Source organism: Xenopus tropicalis, chromosome 7 (genome assembly GCF_000004195.4).
Source record: "Xenopus tropicalis strain Nigerian chromosome 7, UCB_Xtro_10.0, whole genome shotgun sequence".
NCBI lineage: Eukaryota > Metazoa > Chordata > Amphibia > Anura > Pipidae > Xenopus > Xenopus tropicalis.
Genome location: NC_030683.2, coordinates 110,577,075 through 110,592,989, shown reverse-complemented (window position 1 = coordinate 110,592,989; position 15,915 = coordinate 110,577,075). Strand labels below are relative to the sequence as shown.

Below are 15,915 nucleotides of genomic sequence, written 5' to 3'. Positions count from 1 at the left end.
TACAGCGCTGCGGAATATGTTGGCGCTTTATACATATAAGTTAATAATTATAATCTAATTTATTCCTTTTATTTAGACAATCTAATGTGATATTTGGATCCTTTACATATAAATACCATTAGAGGGTGCTAAAGGTACAAAGGACTCCTGTGAGGAAGCCAGGAGAGCTGTGAGTGGCGAGGCTAGAGGTGAGCATTAGGACCCAGCAGGCACCTGGAGGAAAGTCACATGGGCGGAAGTGAAGCAAAATAGTGAATCAAAGAGGGACTGAGGAAGAGTAAAACAACAACACAGGACACTTCCCTACTCCAAGTAAGTTGTGTAAATGCATGTGGGGGTGAATTTACACTATGGGCTGTGTGTGATTTTGTTTTAGAGGGAGCACAAGTGGCGGAACAGAACTTGTTATACCCCCCTGCCCTTAGTCTCTGGCTCATCCAGACGTCTGTGTGTCACGTATAAATGGAACGAGTTCCTTCAGAACTGTAAACATGACAAAACTCGCCATCATGCAATTCTGCCTTATTGAATAGGTGACTAGTGGTTTAAAGGACGTCAATTCAAAAAAAGAATTCTATGGGGGGGTTTAGGGCCCACCGGGGCTACCACCCCAGGGGCCCCACACCCCCAAGGTGCTCTTCCAGCTGCGCCCCCCCTAACCCCACGCAGGGGCCCCGCCACCTGCCTGACATCCTCCCCTGAATGTGTGTAAGTGAAATGCGTCAGGGGAGGACACCGGCGGCCGGGGGAGCGGTAACAGGCAGGGTCAGACTGGGCCGCCGGGACACCGGGAAAAATCCCGGTGGGCCCCGGCCCTAGAGGGCCCCAGCGGCCCAGTCCGACCTTTGCCAGCGCTCCCCCTACTGACTGTTCCTCCCCGACGCGTTCAATTTATATGCGCTCTCGGAGGACATCAGGCGGGGGCCCTGCGGGGGGGGTTAGGGGGGCCCCTGGGGGGGGGTTAGGGGACACGGCTGGGGCACCTGCAGGGCCCCTGGGTAACAGGGATTGGGTCTGGGCCGCTGGAGCCCACCGGGTTTTTTCCTGGGAATCCCATTCCGACCCTGATTCTTTGCCTAATAAGCGAAGACATAATTCTAAGCAACTTCACAATATACATTCATACAAATTTGTATATATTATTGCTGTTAAAACAATGTGTTACATTAATAGTGTTACATTGTTTTGATGCAATATAACACAAGCCAGCTGACTGTGCAACATTGAGTCTAGGAAGGTTTTTAAACAGGAGTTAAGCAAATGCAAACCCTAAAAACATTCATTTTTAGGCTTTAGTTCTCCTTTAAAGCACTACAATTATTAAATAAATTTATATTGAAAAGTTAGCAAAATTTCATTTTTTTTGGTTGACTTTTAAAGGGGTTAAATGGATTTGGGTAACTGAGTTCAGAGTACAGGTATCAGACCCCTTATCTGGAAACCCATTACCCAGAAAGTTCCGAATTACGGAAAGGCCATCTCCCATAGACTCCATTGTATTCCTTTTTCTCTGTAGTAATAACAGTACCTGTACTTGATCCCAACTAAGATATAATTACCCCTTATTGGGGGCAGAACAGCCCTATTGGGTTTATTTAATGGTTAAATGATTCCCTTTTCTCTGTAATAATAAAACAGTACCTGTACTTGATCCCAACTAAGATATAATTACCCCTTATTGGGGGCAGAACAGCCCTATTGGGTTTATTTAATGGTTAAATGATTCCCTTTTCTCTGTAATAATAAAACAGTACCTGTACTTGATCCCAACTAAGATATAATTACCCCTTATTGGGGGCAGAACAGCCCTATTGGGTTTATTTAATGGTTAAATGATTCCCTTTTCTCTGTAATAATAAAACAGTAGCTGTACTTGATCCCAACTAAGATATAATTAATCCTTATTGGGGGCAAAACAATCCTATTGGGTTTAATTACTGTTTAAATAATTTTTTTTAGTAGACTTAAGGTAGGAGATCCATATTAAGGAATGACCCCTTATCCGGAAAACCCCAGGTCCTGAGCATTCTGGAATGTATAGTATGCAGTGCATTCTAGCCTGCTCCAAAATGGTTGTTGGCATGAAATGAGGCACCATAATGGGCATCCTAGCAATTAAGCCTTTTATATATGTGTAAATATAGTAACAGTGGTGTCCAAGAGGTTAAATGATTTGAGCCAGGCTGTATGCTATGCAGGGCATCCCTGCCTGTCAATCTATACTTTGATATCTGGGACACAATTATCAAAGTATAGATTGACAGGCAGGGATGCCCTGCATAGCATACATCTTATTTCAGCCTGGCTCAAACTGCGGCATAGAGGCGGGGCAGGCAATATATGATTGACAGCTCAGATTTTTAAATATATTTATAACGGGTATGAATGATTTATTTTAAAAAAAGGGTTGGGTTTCATGTTTAATTTTGAAAGAACTTTTATTATACAGCTTTTTATGACTGGGTGACAGGTCCCCTTTAAAACACAAGTTACTAGTATAAACAGGCAAAATATCCATACTCCCCACCTAAATGCCACTTTTCATTCCCAAAACCATTCCAGGTTGAAAAGATATGAATATAATGCAGGTCATCCCTGTCTGTGCATATACATTGAAATCAGTGGGCCAAAGTCATTTAACCCTTTAAATCATTAGTTATTCATCGGACCATATTAGAAACTAATGCCACTTTTCCTGCACAGAACTGTTACAGGCAAGGGTAGAACAAGATACATAGTATGTGGGGGATCCCTGCCTGCCAATCTACCTGTGGCCCAAGGTCATTTAACCTTTTCAACCAGCCCATTACTTATTCAGAAAGCCAGAATTGCAAAGATGCCCACTTTGGAGCCACTTATCCTTTCCAGAATCCTTTCGGGCCAGGCCAGAACAGGGTGAATACAATATGAGGAATCACTGCCTGAAAATAGTTTTAAATCAGCAGCCCAAAGGCATTAAACACCCTCAGCACCCCTGTTACTTATTCAAATCGGCATATCTTGGGCCAGGCTGGAAAGTGGTGCATACAATGCACCCTGCCTGCAAATATATAGGTTTATAGCAGTAGCTCAAACTTATTTAACCCCTTTAGCACATGTTACTTATTCAAATAGGCAGGATTGCAATGATGGCCAGATTAATGCCATGTTTCTTACCCAAAACACTTTCGGGCCAGACCGGAACTAGGTGCATACAATGGGGCGAATCCCTGCCTGCAAATATATATTTTTAAATCAGTGGCCCAAAGTCATTTAACTCTTTAAATCATTAGACACTAATGCCACTTTGGGGCCACTTTTCCTGCCCAGAACTATTTTGGGCCAGGCTGGAACAAGCTGTACATTATGTACGGAACCCTGTCTATGAATGTATACTTTTAAAACTGTCGCCCAAGGTCATTTCTTTTAAACACTAGTTACTTATTCACTGACTGAATTAGAAACCAACTTCAAGGCACAAATAAGAAACTGGCAGAATAAGAAACCAAATTCAACGCTGTCCAGTCTCGGACTGGCCCACCTGGATACCAGGAAAACTCCCAGTGGGCCCAGGCTTTCAATGGGCCCTCCTGCTCACTCAACCATTTGCCTTGTATGCCTATACCATGGCCATTACTCAATTCTATATGAGAAGAAACAAAAGAAATAGAGGAAAGGATAGATAATACTATGTAAAAAGATGTATTTAAGAAATTAAAGAAAGTGAGTAAACAGTGAAGGAAAAGGGGTCTGGAGAGTGGGCCTTAGGTCTAAAGGTTTTCAGATAGGCCCTTGGCACCCCAGTCCAACACTGACTGTCCCTTACTTATAGATCAGGCTGGAGTTATTTCCTATTACCACTAAAATCTCTATTGTTTTCTGTAAATTGGTTACATTGCAACTTCTGCATACATATCCTTATGCAATAACCTAGGAATGAGACACAAACAAAACTATTTTATTACAACTTCAGTTAATGTAAGGAGGCCATAGATGCTACAATTACAATCTTTCCCACTACTGTTGGTCTTTTTCTCCAATTGGGAAGTGCAATATCCTGTCTCTTAAAGAGTAGGCCCCCTTATGTAGGGAAATGTTAACCACTTGGATGAATGTACTGTAAATCTGGAGTATGGAACTTGGGTGGTTGCAGACTTTTTTTAATTCTGTTGTTGTGACAGGTGACCAGAAGCATCTGCAAAACTGAAGAGAAAGGAAGAACGCTGTGGTTATGGAGAAGCCCCCAGTCCAACATGGAGCTGTTTGTGGGCCATGGGACATGAAAGACCGCCTAGGAACAGGAGGTTTTGGAAATGTTTGCTTGTACCAGAATCGGGTGCGTAAGAAGGAAGCTTGATAAATGCATGGGGGCAAGCATTAAATATAATTTTTCTATACAGGTATTAAAAATCCGTTATCCTGAAACCTGTTATCCAGGAAGCTCTGAATTACAGAAAGGCCATCTCCCATAGATTCTATTATAATAAAATAATGAAAATTTTTAAAAATGATTTCCCTTATCTCTGTAATTATAAAACAGTACATTGTATTTGATCCCAACTAATATAGAATTAAAATTATTATTAGTAGATGTAAAGCAATACTGTCATAGGAAAACATTTTTTTTCAAAACACATCAGTTAATAGAGCTTCTCCAGCAGAATCCTGCATTGTAATCTTTTTTCAAAAACACAAACAGATTTTTTAATATTTAATTTTCACATGGGGCTAGCCATATTCTTCATTTCCCGGGGTGCCATAGCCATGTGACCTGTGCTCTGATAAACTCCCCCCCCCCCTTCCCCACCAGCAGCCAATTGGCTACCTGTCACCTAGATATCAATAGTAAGAAATCCAAGTCCGGCTTGGGACTTCTCCTGTTACATGGGAGTAGGAGAGACAATAGGTTACCTGAAATGTGTAGCGCTGGCTCCTTCTGAAAGCTCAAACTCAGGCCTACACACCAATATTACAATTAAGAAAAAATAACATTTGTTGGGTCAAAAATAAAAATTTTTATTATTTGCTACGTAAACAGTGTAATTTAGAAGTAAGTACAATAAGTACAGAAAATCATGACAGAATATCACAACTAAAATTTACATTTATTATTTAAGAATAAAATTTTAAATGGTAGAATGAATGATTGAAGATGAAGGAAAACTGCACAAGTGCTTAGAATAGCACTCTCATCAATTTTACATTCACTTACTTTAAACGATTACCTATCCTTTAAGATTAAGCTGTAGTGCATACAAGTATTTAGACAGAGGATCTGGGGCAAAAAAAATGCAATAATAAATACAATTTGTGGAAATAAATGTGAGAAAATGCACTTATTGTTTTTCCTACCTCTGCAGGAAACAGGAGAGCTGAAAGCCATCAAATCCTGTAGGTTGGAACTGAGTATGAAAAACAAAGAGAGATGGTGTCAAGAAATTCAGATTATGAAGAGGTTTGTTTTTAAGCACATTTTCTTCCATGTTTATATTTTACTGACGTAATTCAAGGGATATTGGGCCTGATTCACTAAAGTCCGAAATAAGGAGTGCTATTTATAGCATGCGTTAAAAATCTTATCACTTTTTCGCTCGATTCACTAAAAGGACACTTGTCATAATTAAGAAGCGATGTTCTTGGCGTTATTTATCTTACGATGACATATTTTAATGAAAAAAACTATGCGATAAGCGTTATAGGGGCCGATTCACTAAAGGTCAATAACGCTTATCGCATAGTTTTTTTTATTAAAAAGCATGCGATAATTAAGTACCGATTCATCAAAGTCATTTCGCATGTGTTAATCCGCATATCGCATGCACAAAAAAAACGCATTGCGTTAATTAGCGAATAGAAATAGTACTAACGCATGATTCACAAACACATATAGGGCCCGATTCACTAAAGTCCGAAATAAGGAGTGCTATTTATAGCATGTGTTAAAAATCTTATCACTTCTTATTTTTCACTCGATTCACTAAAAGGACACTTGTCATAATTAAGAAGCGATGTTCTTGGCGTTATTTATCTTACGATGACATATTTTCAAGAAATATATTACGCAGTGCACAAGATATTACGCAGCGCGCGATATTTTACGCAGAGCGCAATATATTACGCACGTAACCATTACTTTCTGAAAACCACCAATTCCCTGAAAACTGGAGGCTGCATCACTCTAGGGCCAACATATACTTGAAAAAATACGACTGCAAACTCCATGTTGTGTTGCCAATAGCTCACGAACCGCAATTTTCTTTAAGTACCGCCTGCCCCAAGTAGGGTTAATATTCACACAGATTAACACAATATTTTGCACGTTTAACGCTTCATATGTGTTTGTGAATCATGCGTTAGTACTATTTCTATTCGCTAATTAACGCAATGCGGTTTTTTTGTGCATGCGATATGCGGATTAACACATGCGAAATGACTTTGATGAATCGGTACTTAATTATCGCATGCTTTTTAATGAAAAAACTATGCGATAAGCGTTATTGACCTTTAGTGAATCGGCCCCTATAACGCTTATCGCATAGTTTTTTTCATTAAAATATGTCATCATAAGATAAATAACGCCAAGAACATCACTTCTTAATTATCACAAGTGTCCTTTTAGTGAATCGAGCGAAAAATAAGAAGTGATAAGATTTTTAACGCATGCTATAAATAGCACTCCTTATTTCGGACTTTAGTGAATCGGGCCCATTATGTTTGTTTATGTCCTACAGTAGTAATTTAGTAAATTTAAGGCCCCCTGTATACCCCATTAATTTCCCCACTGAGACTGAGAGCAGAAGTACAATGTGGGAGCTTGACACAGTTTGATTTTAGAAGGTGCTCTCTCAATGCAGCGTAATAACAATTATTCAGAATTGTTTGTGAATTTATATTATCGTCACATATATAGTTATATAAAGGATCTCCTCAGTACAAACCCTGGCCATCCAAAACTATGGCTAGTGAGGCTACAATTTTATTGCTATTTGTTACTTTTTATTACTTATCTTTCTATTCAGTCTATGTGATGCAGCAGTTATAACTTTGAAGGTTTCCTATTTTTACTGTTATATATATATGAATAGCACTCAATAGTAAGAAATCCAAGTCCGGCTTGAGACTCCTCCAGTTACATGGGAGTAGGAGAAACAATAGGTTAGCTGAAAGCAGTTCTAATGTGTAGCGCTGGCTCCTTCTGAAAGCTCAGACTCAGGCACAATGCACTGAGATGGTGCCTACACACCAATATTACAGCCAAAAAAATACATTTGTTGGTTCAAGAATAAAATATTAAATGGTAGAATTAATTATTTGTTATGTAAAATCATGACAGAATCCCATTAAACCTCTTTCTTTCTAATTAGGTTAAATCATCCAAATGTTGTGAAAGCTTGTGAAGTTCCACCGGAGATGGATTTCCTTGTTAATGACGTCCCTCACCTAGCCATGGAATACTGTGCTGGAGGGGATTTGCGAAAGGTGAGCCATGTCACAATATAGTCATTTATCTCTAGCACTTACAATACTGATGCCCATATTAATTCTAAATGTAAGAGCTACATTTTTTTCATTGTTGGTTCAGTTTTTAAGACATATATTTACAGCATATTGGGGTGGTCCGCAGGTACCTGAGTGCATGCTCGTATTCCCCCCACCTCCTGAACTTAAAAGTAATTTTTTTCCCCTGACATGGGTGATCTGCCTCCCGAGTAATGTCACTTCTGCCTACTGGTAATGTCTTGGTGGTTCTGACTCTTGAAACAATGTAACACAAGGCAGCAGACTGACAGACCTCTCTTGCTGGAGGAGACTGACCTTTGCAACATTGTTAAGAAAAACTAGGAGTAAAGCAAATGCTGCTTTCAATAGCAATTACATTTACAAACAACTTTTAAAGCATTACAAATTTTCAATAAATTCATACTGAAAAGTAGAATTATATTTTCTTTTAGTGCAGGGAGTTGTTGTAATGAGAGACTGAATGAAATATATATACAAGATGGGACGCATTAGCTGCATTTATTGGCAGGTCACTACTATTTTAACCCATAACAATTGGCTTGTATGTTAGAATTTGTACCAGGTGTAGAATGTGGCATAACCCACTTTGCTGTATGTTAGTTGTTAAAATTAGTGTCACTATAGAATTTTCTACAATTAACATGCGGTAAGTGTTCCTAAGTATTGTATCTTTTTCAGCTTCTAAATAAACCAGAAAACTGCTGTGGTTTGAAGGAAAGTCAAGTGCTAAATTTAATGAGTGACATAGGTGAGTAAAGCAACGTATTCTAAAATGTGTGATGTCCAATCAAATAAAACAACGGCATCAAATTCTGCTGTTGTCTTTTCTTCCTATCACATTTGATTTCTCTGACCTTATTTTGTTTTTAGCCATTATTTTGCACTATTGTGATCTCTACACTGCTGTCGATTGCTTGTTTGTGCTAATCACTTTCCTTACCCAGCATGACTAGTGGCACTGGCATTTCTATCTCTGATCTTACAGTTTTTCTACATAAAATTGTATGTACAAAATGTTCAATTTAGGTCTGCTACATGCACCATAGATAGCTGAAGTGCATGCAACATACTATGGTTATCCCATACATTTTGGTAATTTAACTATTCAGGAGACCCCTAGCATTCATATTTAGTATGTATAATGTTAGTACCATATAACATATGGGAGATAAGATGCAAACATTTCTGAAATTTCATGTTATTATTATTAATATAACTTTATAAAGCATCAACATATTCTGCAGCACTGTAGAATAAGTCAGGTATAGATGCTATTACCCAGAATGCTTAAGGGATCTTTCTGTAATTTGGATCCATATTTCACGTCTGCTAAAAAAACATTTAGGGAATAAACACACTGGGGTACTTGTCACGGCTACTAAGCGCCAGAAAATACCCTGCCATACTGAGAATTGCCTCTGATAAGACAATTATCAGTAAATGATCATTGAGCATTGTCTATTTTTGTAGCCGTGACAAGTAGCTGCTACTACAGTAGTAGCTCTGTGTGTCTTCACCCTTTCATATTAAATAAACCCTGTAGGATTTTTTGTTAGCAATATGGAGTCATGCAGTTTAGTTACCCTCAGGTACAAGATACCTTTTTATCCAACGAGATTTTCAAACCTTGAAGCACAATTTTATATTGAGATTTTCAAACCTGCCAGACGACAGCTAGCTGGGTGATGGAAGGGGCCCATCAGAGGGACCCATACATGGACAGATAAGCTGCCACTTTTAGTTTGAGCAACTTGAAGTTCCTAAGTAAACTAATAGTACAGGTATGGGACCTGTTATCCAGAATGCTTGGACCTGGTGTTCCGGATAAGGGGTCTTTTTGTAATATGGATCACTATTTTAAAAAATTATTTAAACATTAAATAAACCCAATAGGATTGTTTTGTCTAATTTGTCTACCCTGACTGTTATTTGTTTTATATGGCATTTTCTTTGGATATATACAAATATATGGACTTTGGACCGATTATGTTAAATGTTACAGTCCTCCTGCCTTCTACTCCTACAATATAAGCTATTTTTACACAATTCTCATTAGAAAATCCAGCTTGGGACATGCCAGGCAGACTGCAGCAGCTAACCTTTAAGGGCAGGCTGAGATATAGATCGGTACAGCCAATAGCTTTGGGGATTACAACAGTGGGGATGTTGGTTAAAATTGAAGCCCTGTTGTACTACTTTTTGGGTTATTAACATTTGTGCCCCCACAAGCGCCTGTGGCAATCTTGCAACCAATGTTCTCTCTAATATATTGTCGTCTGTTATTGTTTCTTACTTGATCTTTTCTTTTGTTTTCGACTTGGGGGGGATCTGGGGGCAGAATGTATTCCAGTTCAGTTTGAATGCCTTAGTAACTGGGCTAAAGGACCCACACACAGTAACTTAAACAGGGTAAAATAAAACCTTAAAAATATGTTAAATACTGGTAAGTGATAAGAAAATGCAACTTACCACTTTTGTTGTATTCAACTCTGCTTAATATCCATTTAACAGTGCATCTCCTGTTTAAGTATATCCTTCATCCTGTTTCTTTAGCCTACAACAATTCTTGCAGAGAATCAACTGATTTAGGTTTATTATTATCATAGGTTCTGGAATACAATATCTGCATGAGAAGAGGATCATACACAGAGACCTCAAACCAGAAAACATAGTGCTGCAAGAATGTAATGGGAAGGTAGGTTTTTGTGTATAGGTGAAAGCTGCTGAGCTTTGTTCTTTGTGAAAAAATATATATAAATAATAACTATTTGTAATATTTTGTGCTTTTTGTAGACTGTTCACAAAATCATCGACTTGGGATATGCCAAAGACTTAGATCAGGGAAGTCTTTGTACATCCTTTGTAGGAACACTGCAGTACCTGGTATGTTGTTTGCCAAGATTTCAATTTCTATTTTAAAAGCTTCTTAAAGTGATTCTGTCCTGGAAAAACATGATTTTTACAAAATGCATCAGTTAATAGAATTCCTCCTGCAGAATCCTGCATTGAAAACTGTTTTTCAAAAGAACAGATTTAATTTTGAAATTTGACATGGGATTAGACATATTCTTAGTTTTCCAGGTGCTGTCATGCATGTGACTTCAGTCACACTTTACTGCTGTACTGCAAGTTGGAGTGATATCACCTCCCTGCCTTCCCCCCCAGAAGCCAATCAGCAGAACAATGGGAAAATGGCAAGATAACAGCTACCTGACTGCTGCATTACTAAAAAATGCTCCCATAGTGGTACATATGAGAACAGCACTCAATAGTAAATTACCAAAGTATGACCATGACTTCTCCAGTTGCGATGAGTAGGAAAATAAATAGTTTATCCCTGCCCACACATAACAACTTAATATATCTGAGGGTCATTTTTTAGTTAAATCTTTGTCATTTTATCTAGATTAAAATTCAGCTCTATGATCTTATTTTACTCCCCTGCTGAACATCCTAGCTCATTATTCTCTTTGTCTGAGTGAAAATGAATCTGCAGTGCAGTCCTGGGATGCATCATAATCCATAAGTGCTAGTTAGGAGCGCTGCAACTTTTTTTTCTCCTGACAACTTCCTTGACAACATCATGGTTGGAAACTGACCAGTAGGTGGCACTGTTGTAACAAAATGTATTCATATTGACAGCACTTTATCCCTTGATATCTTAGAATAAAAAAAAGTTTATCTTTAATAAGTTTACAGTTTTATAATATTTAGCATACCCTTTAAATTTCCTCCTATATCTTCTTTTTTTCTGTTAATTGTAATCTGTAGATAATTGTTAAACTTTTGGGCATTGTGTTGAATTCCATAATTGTACCATTATTCATTTACTTGAATGGTATGAATTATGTGTGACACACCTCCTGGAAGGTGTGGCTATAAATTCACCACATTTACATTTATGTGAAAAGTCATACTGGTGACCAAAATCCCCATGAATCGTAACCAGTGAATGCAGTCTAACTAATGATGTCATTGATACTAGTGATGCCACAAGTACTTATAGACCCCCATTTAACACTTATTTTATTGTGTGCTTTTTATGGAGATGTTGAAAGTAGATGAAAATCATATGTACATTTTTTAATTTTGTGCTTTATTAATAAACCTAAGGCTCCTGAACTCTTTGAGAACAAACCTTACAGCGTTACAGTTGACTATTGGAGTTTCGGCACCATGGTTTTTGAGTGCATAGCAGGCTTCAGACCATTTCTGCACAACATGCAGCCATTCACCTGGTAAGAACCTTAACATTACCTTCCTCCCATTTCCAAGTCCGGACTCACTTATTTTCTGTAAGTGTTTTTACTTGAGAAAAGTAAACTGCAATTTTTTATAATAAACTACAACCATAGACATATTAACTTTTTTTGGATTTGTCAGAATCCATTCTTTCCAAGAATGTATGATTTGCTAGGGAAAGCCTACTGTTAGTGGCATTTCTGGTATTTTGTGATGTGTTTTTATTGATTTTTACAGTTCTGCAAAGCTGTTGATTGCCTGATTGTGCAAGTTAAATATTGCTATTGCTATTCCCAGAATCTAGCATAAATTGGATGTTAAAATCTTTGGTGTTTGGTATGTTTGTGGCTTGGTTGCATTCATTTGGCTTGGTAATTGGATTTTTATCTGTAAACCATTCGGGTGCAGTATTCATTTTGTGGTCTCCACATGCCACATAGTAGGTAATCAGGTAAATTGTTCAGAAAACTACAGGCAGAAAACAACTGGTATTTATATTTATAATGGCTTTATTTGTTTTACAGGTGCACAGCTCCAGTTGTTTGATGTTATTGGAAGTGTATTGTTTATTCATTTTGTGTGTTTTTATTCGTAATTTACTTTTGCTCTTCCAAAATGTTTCTTGAATTACAGATCTATGTTTAAGTACATGATGTCTGAAATGCTCAGAATGTAATAAAAATAAATTGAATGTTCTTACTTCTAGGCATGAGAAGATTAAGAAGAAAGATCACAAACATATCTATGCTTATGAAGAGATGTCTGGAGAAATTAGATTCAGCTCATATCTTCCACAACCCAACAATCTTTGCAGGTATTTGTCACATTTATTTAGTTATACATATAACCCTAATTATTTTGCTTTAAAGGGGAGGAATACTGTGATGGGAAAACATGTTTTTTCAAAACGCATAAATTAATAGCACACCTCCAGCAGAATTCTGCACTGAAAGAGCAAACAGATTTTTTTGTATTTCATTTTGAAATTCAACATGGGGCTAGACACATTCTTAGTTTCCCAGGTATCCTCAGTCATGTGACCTGTGCTCTGTAAGACTAAAGTTACACTTTACTGCTCAGCTGCAAGTTGGAGTGACTACAGGTGTGGACCTTTGTTTCCAATTGCTTACAATTAATGGACAGAGTTCTGTCTTTTTCTTCCACACAACTTCCGGTTGTTGTTAGAGCTGCATTATTCCTGGTCCGGTGATTTGTGCAAAGTATATGTGCATGTTTGTGTGTAGTGACATGGAGGAATTCTTCAGAAAAATTTGACTTAAAGAATTATTCCATGATAAAGAGGAATGTGACCTGCAAGAACCAGCACCTACCCCACTAAAAATTAATAGGGACACAGGGACCAGGAAATAACCCCGCATTGGACAAGTATATAAACCATTTCCCCCACAAAGTCACAAACTAAATGCTATATTAAAAAACAGAAACCGAAGGCAAACATTTCTAAACAAGAACAAAACAAAAACTGTGGTACTGTGTTAGCCACTGGCAAAAATAACACATTTAAAACAAACAAACACAAAAATATTGTAGAAGTGATACCTACATTGGCTAACAATAAAAATTGCAAGCTTTTGGAGCACCAAGGCCCCTTCGTCGGGTTAAATAACTCTATACATTTGAAATCATAGATCTTTCTTGTTCTCCTTTCTCTTTCTCGTTCAATTAAAGTTCCCTTTTACAATTAAAGGAACAGTAACACCAAAAAATGTATTTATTTTAAAGAAATTAAACTATAATGTACTGCTGCCCTGCACTGGTAAAAGTTTTGTGTTTGCTTCAGAAACATTACTAGAGTTTATATAAACCCTGGTGTGTAGCCATGGGGGCAGCCATTCAAAGGAAGAAAAGGCACAGGTTATATAGCAGCTAACAAATAAACCCTGTAGAATACAATGGTGTCTTATCTGTTATCTGCTATGTAACCTGTGCCTTTTCTTCCTTGAATGGCTGCCCCCATGGCTACACAGCAGCTTATTATATAAACTATAGTAGTGTTCCTGAAGCAAATACCCCAGTTTTACCAGTGCATGGCCACAGTACATTATATTTCCATTACTTTAAAACACTTTAATTTTTTGGTATTACTGTTCCTTTAAGACCATGGTTGCCTCCCTGGTTTATCACATATTTTGGTCTTGATCTTATGTCAGTGATGGTTCATCCTTGTGCATAGTTTTTTGCACTGTTTCTCCAATGTATATGCCTCCTGTACAGAGCTTAGTACATATAATCATGTACACCACATTGGAGGAAGCACAAAAATAATAATGGTGTAGACTTTTTGTGTATTTAGTATTGCACAGGATGTATTTGCAAGTTTCTCATTAGTTGCTGCTGCAGGAAAATGCTTAAGTTGTCCTTTAAGATGCAGAAAGGGTTTTGTGGAATTCTCTACCAGAGCTAATATGCTGGCAGATACATTCAGTAGTTTCAAAAAAGGGTTGGATGCCTTTTTAGAAAGTGATAATATACAAAGTTACTGAAATGTAAGTAAATTAAATTGTTTACTTGACATCAGGAAGAAATTGCCCCTGAGGCAAATTATAGAGGTTTTTTCATCTTCCTTTTGTTCATCTTGCAGTTAAGCAGGTTTCAGGTGGGCAAACGTGTTGAAGGGCTTGTCTTTTTTTCTCCCCTCAGCATAATTGTAGACAAGATAGAGACATGGTTGCAGCTTTTGTTAAACTGGGACCCTATACAACGGGGAGGAGGAATGGACTGCGGTCGTCCACAATGTTTTGTGCTAATGGACCAGATCCTCAACTTGAAGGTAAAAACAATATCAGAAGTTCTTTGAAAAATATGTGATTCATGCTTGTGTTGCTCATCAACACTTTTTACATTTGAGTGTGGCTCACAAGTAAAAAGGTTGGGGATCCTTGTGCTGTTGGATAATAACAAGAACGTAACTGTTGTTCTGTGACACTTGGAGGCCCACCTAGTTGAAACTGATATAAAAAAGGTTACCAAGGCCAATGGAGCAGCTCCTTTGTAGCATTAAATATGTTATTATTATAGTGTATATAACCCTATTTTTCCTTCCTGTTTCTTAGATAGTTCACATTTTGAATATGACATCTGCCAAGATTCATTCTTTTCACCTGCAACCTGAGGAGAGCCTACACACCCTGCAGTCTCGCATTGAGACAGAGACTGGCATTAGCACATGTAATCAAGAGTTACTTCTAGAGATGGGGGTATCCCTTGATCCAAGAAAACCAGCATCCCAATGTGTTATAGATGGAGTGGTAAGGTTTTTATGGAAGAATATCAGAATGACCAAATCAAACGCTAGGTTTTAAATTAAAGTTATAAATTAAACGCTTACCAGCCTGAGATCATATAATATGCAGCTCTGTCCATCAAGTGCCTGACTGCCAGTGCCACAGATTTTATGTTTTTTTTGTTTATTCTATGATCTGTGCTTCACATCAGAGCAAATGCATTACATCATATGCTTAAAATGTGAGGGAGGGGGGAAAAACAATTTAAGGCTTCTTCGGAAATGTTTCCAGGTTGGTTTTCTAAAGCCATCTATGTTTTTGATACAAATGATCAAAATAATGAAATATTTCTATTGGTCAGGACAGCAAGATTCCTTTAACCCTATCAGTACCAGTAGATTTTCACATTTTATTTGCACTTCTACGTCCCTCCACCCAGCTGCAAGAATGAACAAGAATGCTGCCAACCACAGATAGCGCTGTATTCATGGGGCCAAATCAAAAAACGGAGACCCTGAGCAAATATTCTTTATATAGGGCAGGTTGCAAAGTAAACAAAGTATGAGTGATTGTGTCAGTTTTTGCACCCTGCCTTGCACATAGTAAATAACCTTCATAGCACCCCCCCCCAATTAAAATATGTACATTTTTGGCTTTTTTTGTTTAGTCAAATAAAACACTGTGAAAGATATGAGTAGAGGCCACAAAATCATGTGAACAATCATGCCATTTCAGCTGTTGCAAAATAGCTTTAAAGCCACAGGTAAGGCCACAAAAAAGTTAATATTTCTCCCACGCGTCATATTATGCCAAGGTAAACATCCTGAATATGAATGTCAGGGGTCTTTGGACCAGTTTGATGACCAATATGCATAGAATTAAACAACTATTTCACATGTAGAGATGGCAAAAAGTAACATGTATATAC

The 15,915-nt window shown here is 37.8% G+C and overlaps 1 protein-coding gene across 1 annotated transcript in view; it reads left to right on the top strand.

Moving 5' to 3' along the window:
* The first annotated feature begins 273 nt into the window (after positions 1 to 273).
* chuk (component of inhibitor of nuclear factor kappa B kinase complex) overlaps positions 274 to 15,915 on the top strand; it is a 31,033-nt gene continuing 15,391 nt past the window's right edge. The window contains 11 exon segments of the mRNA NM_001016900.2: positions 274 to 312; positions 4,161 to 4,315; positions 5,340 to 5,434; positions 7,344 to 7,458; positions 8,179 to 8,248; positions 10,107 to 10,195; positions 10,294 to 10,383; positions 11,614 to 11,738; positions 12,449 to 12,556; positions 14,404 to 14,533; positions 14,817 to 15,011. Of these exon segments, the coding sequence (NP_001016900.1) occupies positions 4,211 to 4,315; positions 5,340 to 5,434; positions 7,344 to 7,458; positions 8,179 to 8,248; positions 10,107 to 10,195; positions 10,294 to 10,383; positions 11,614 to 11,738; positions 12,449 to 12,556; positions 14,404 to 14,533; positions 14,817 to 15,011 (1,122 nt within the window). The 5' untranslated portion in view covers positions 274 to 312; positions 4,161 to 4,210.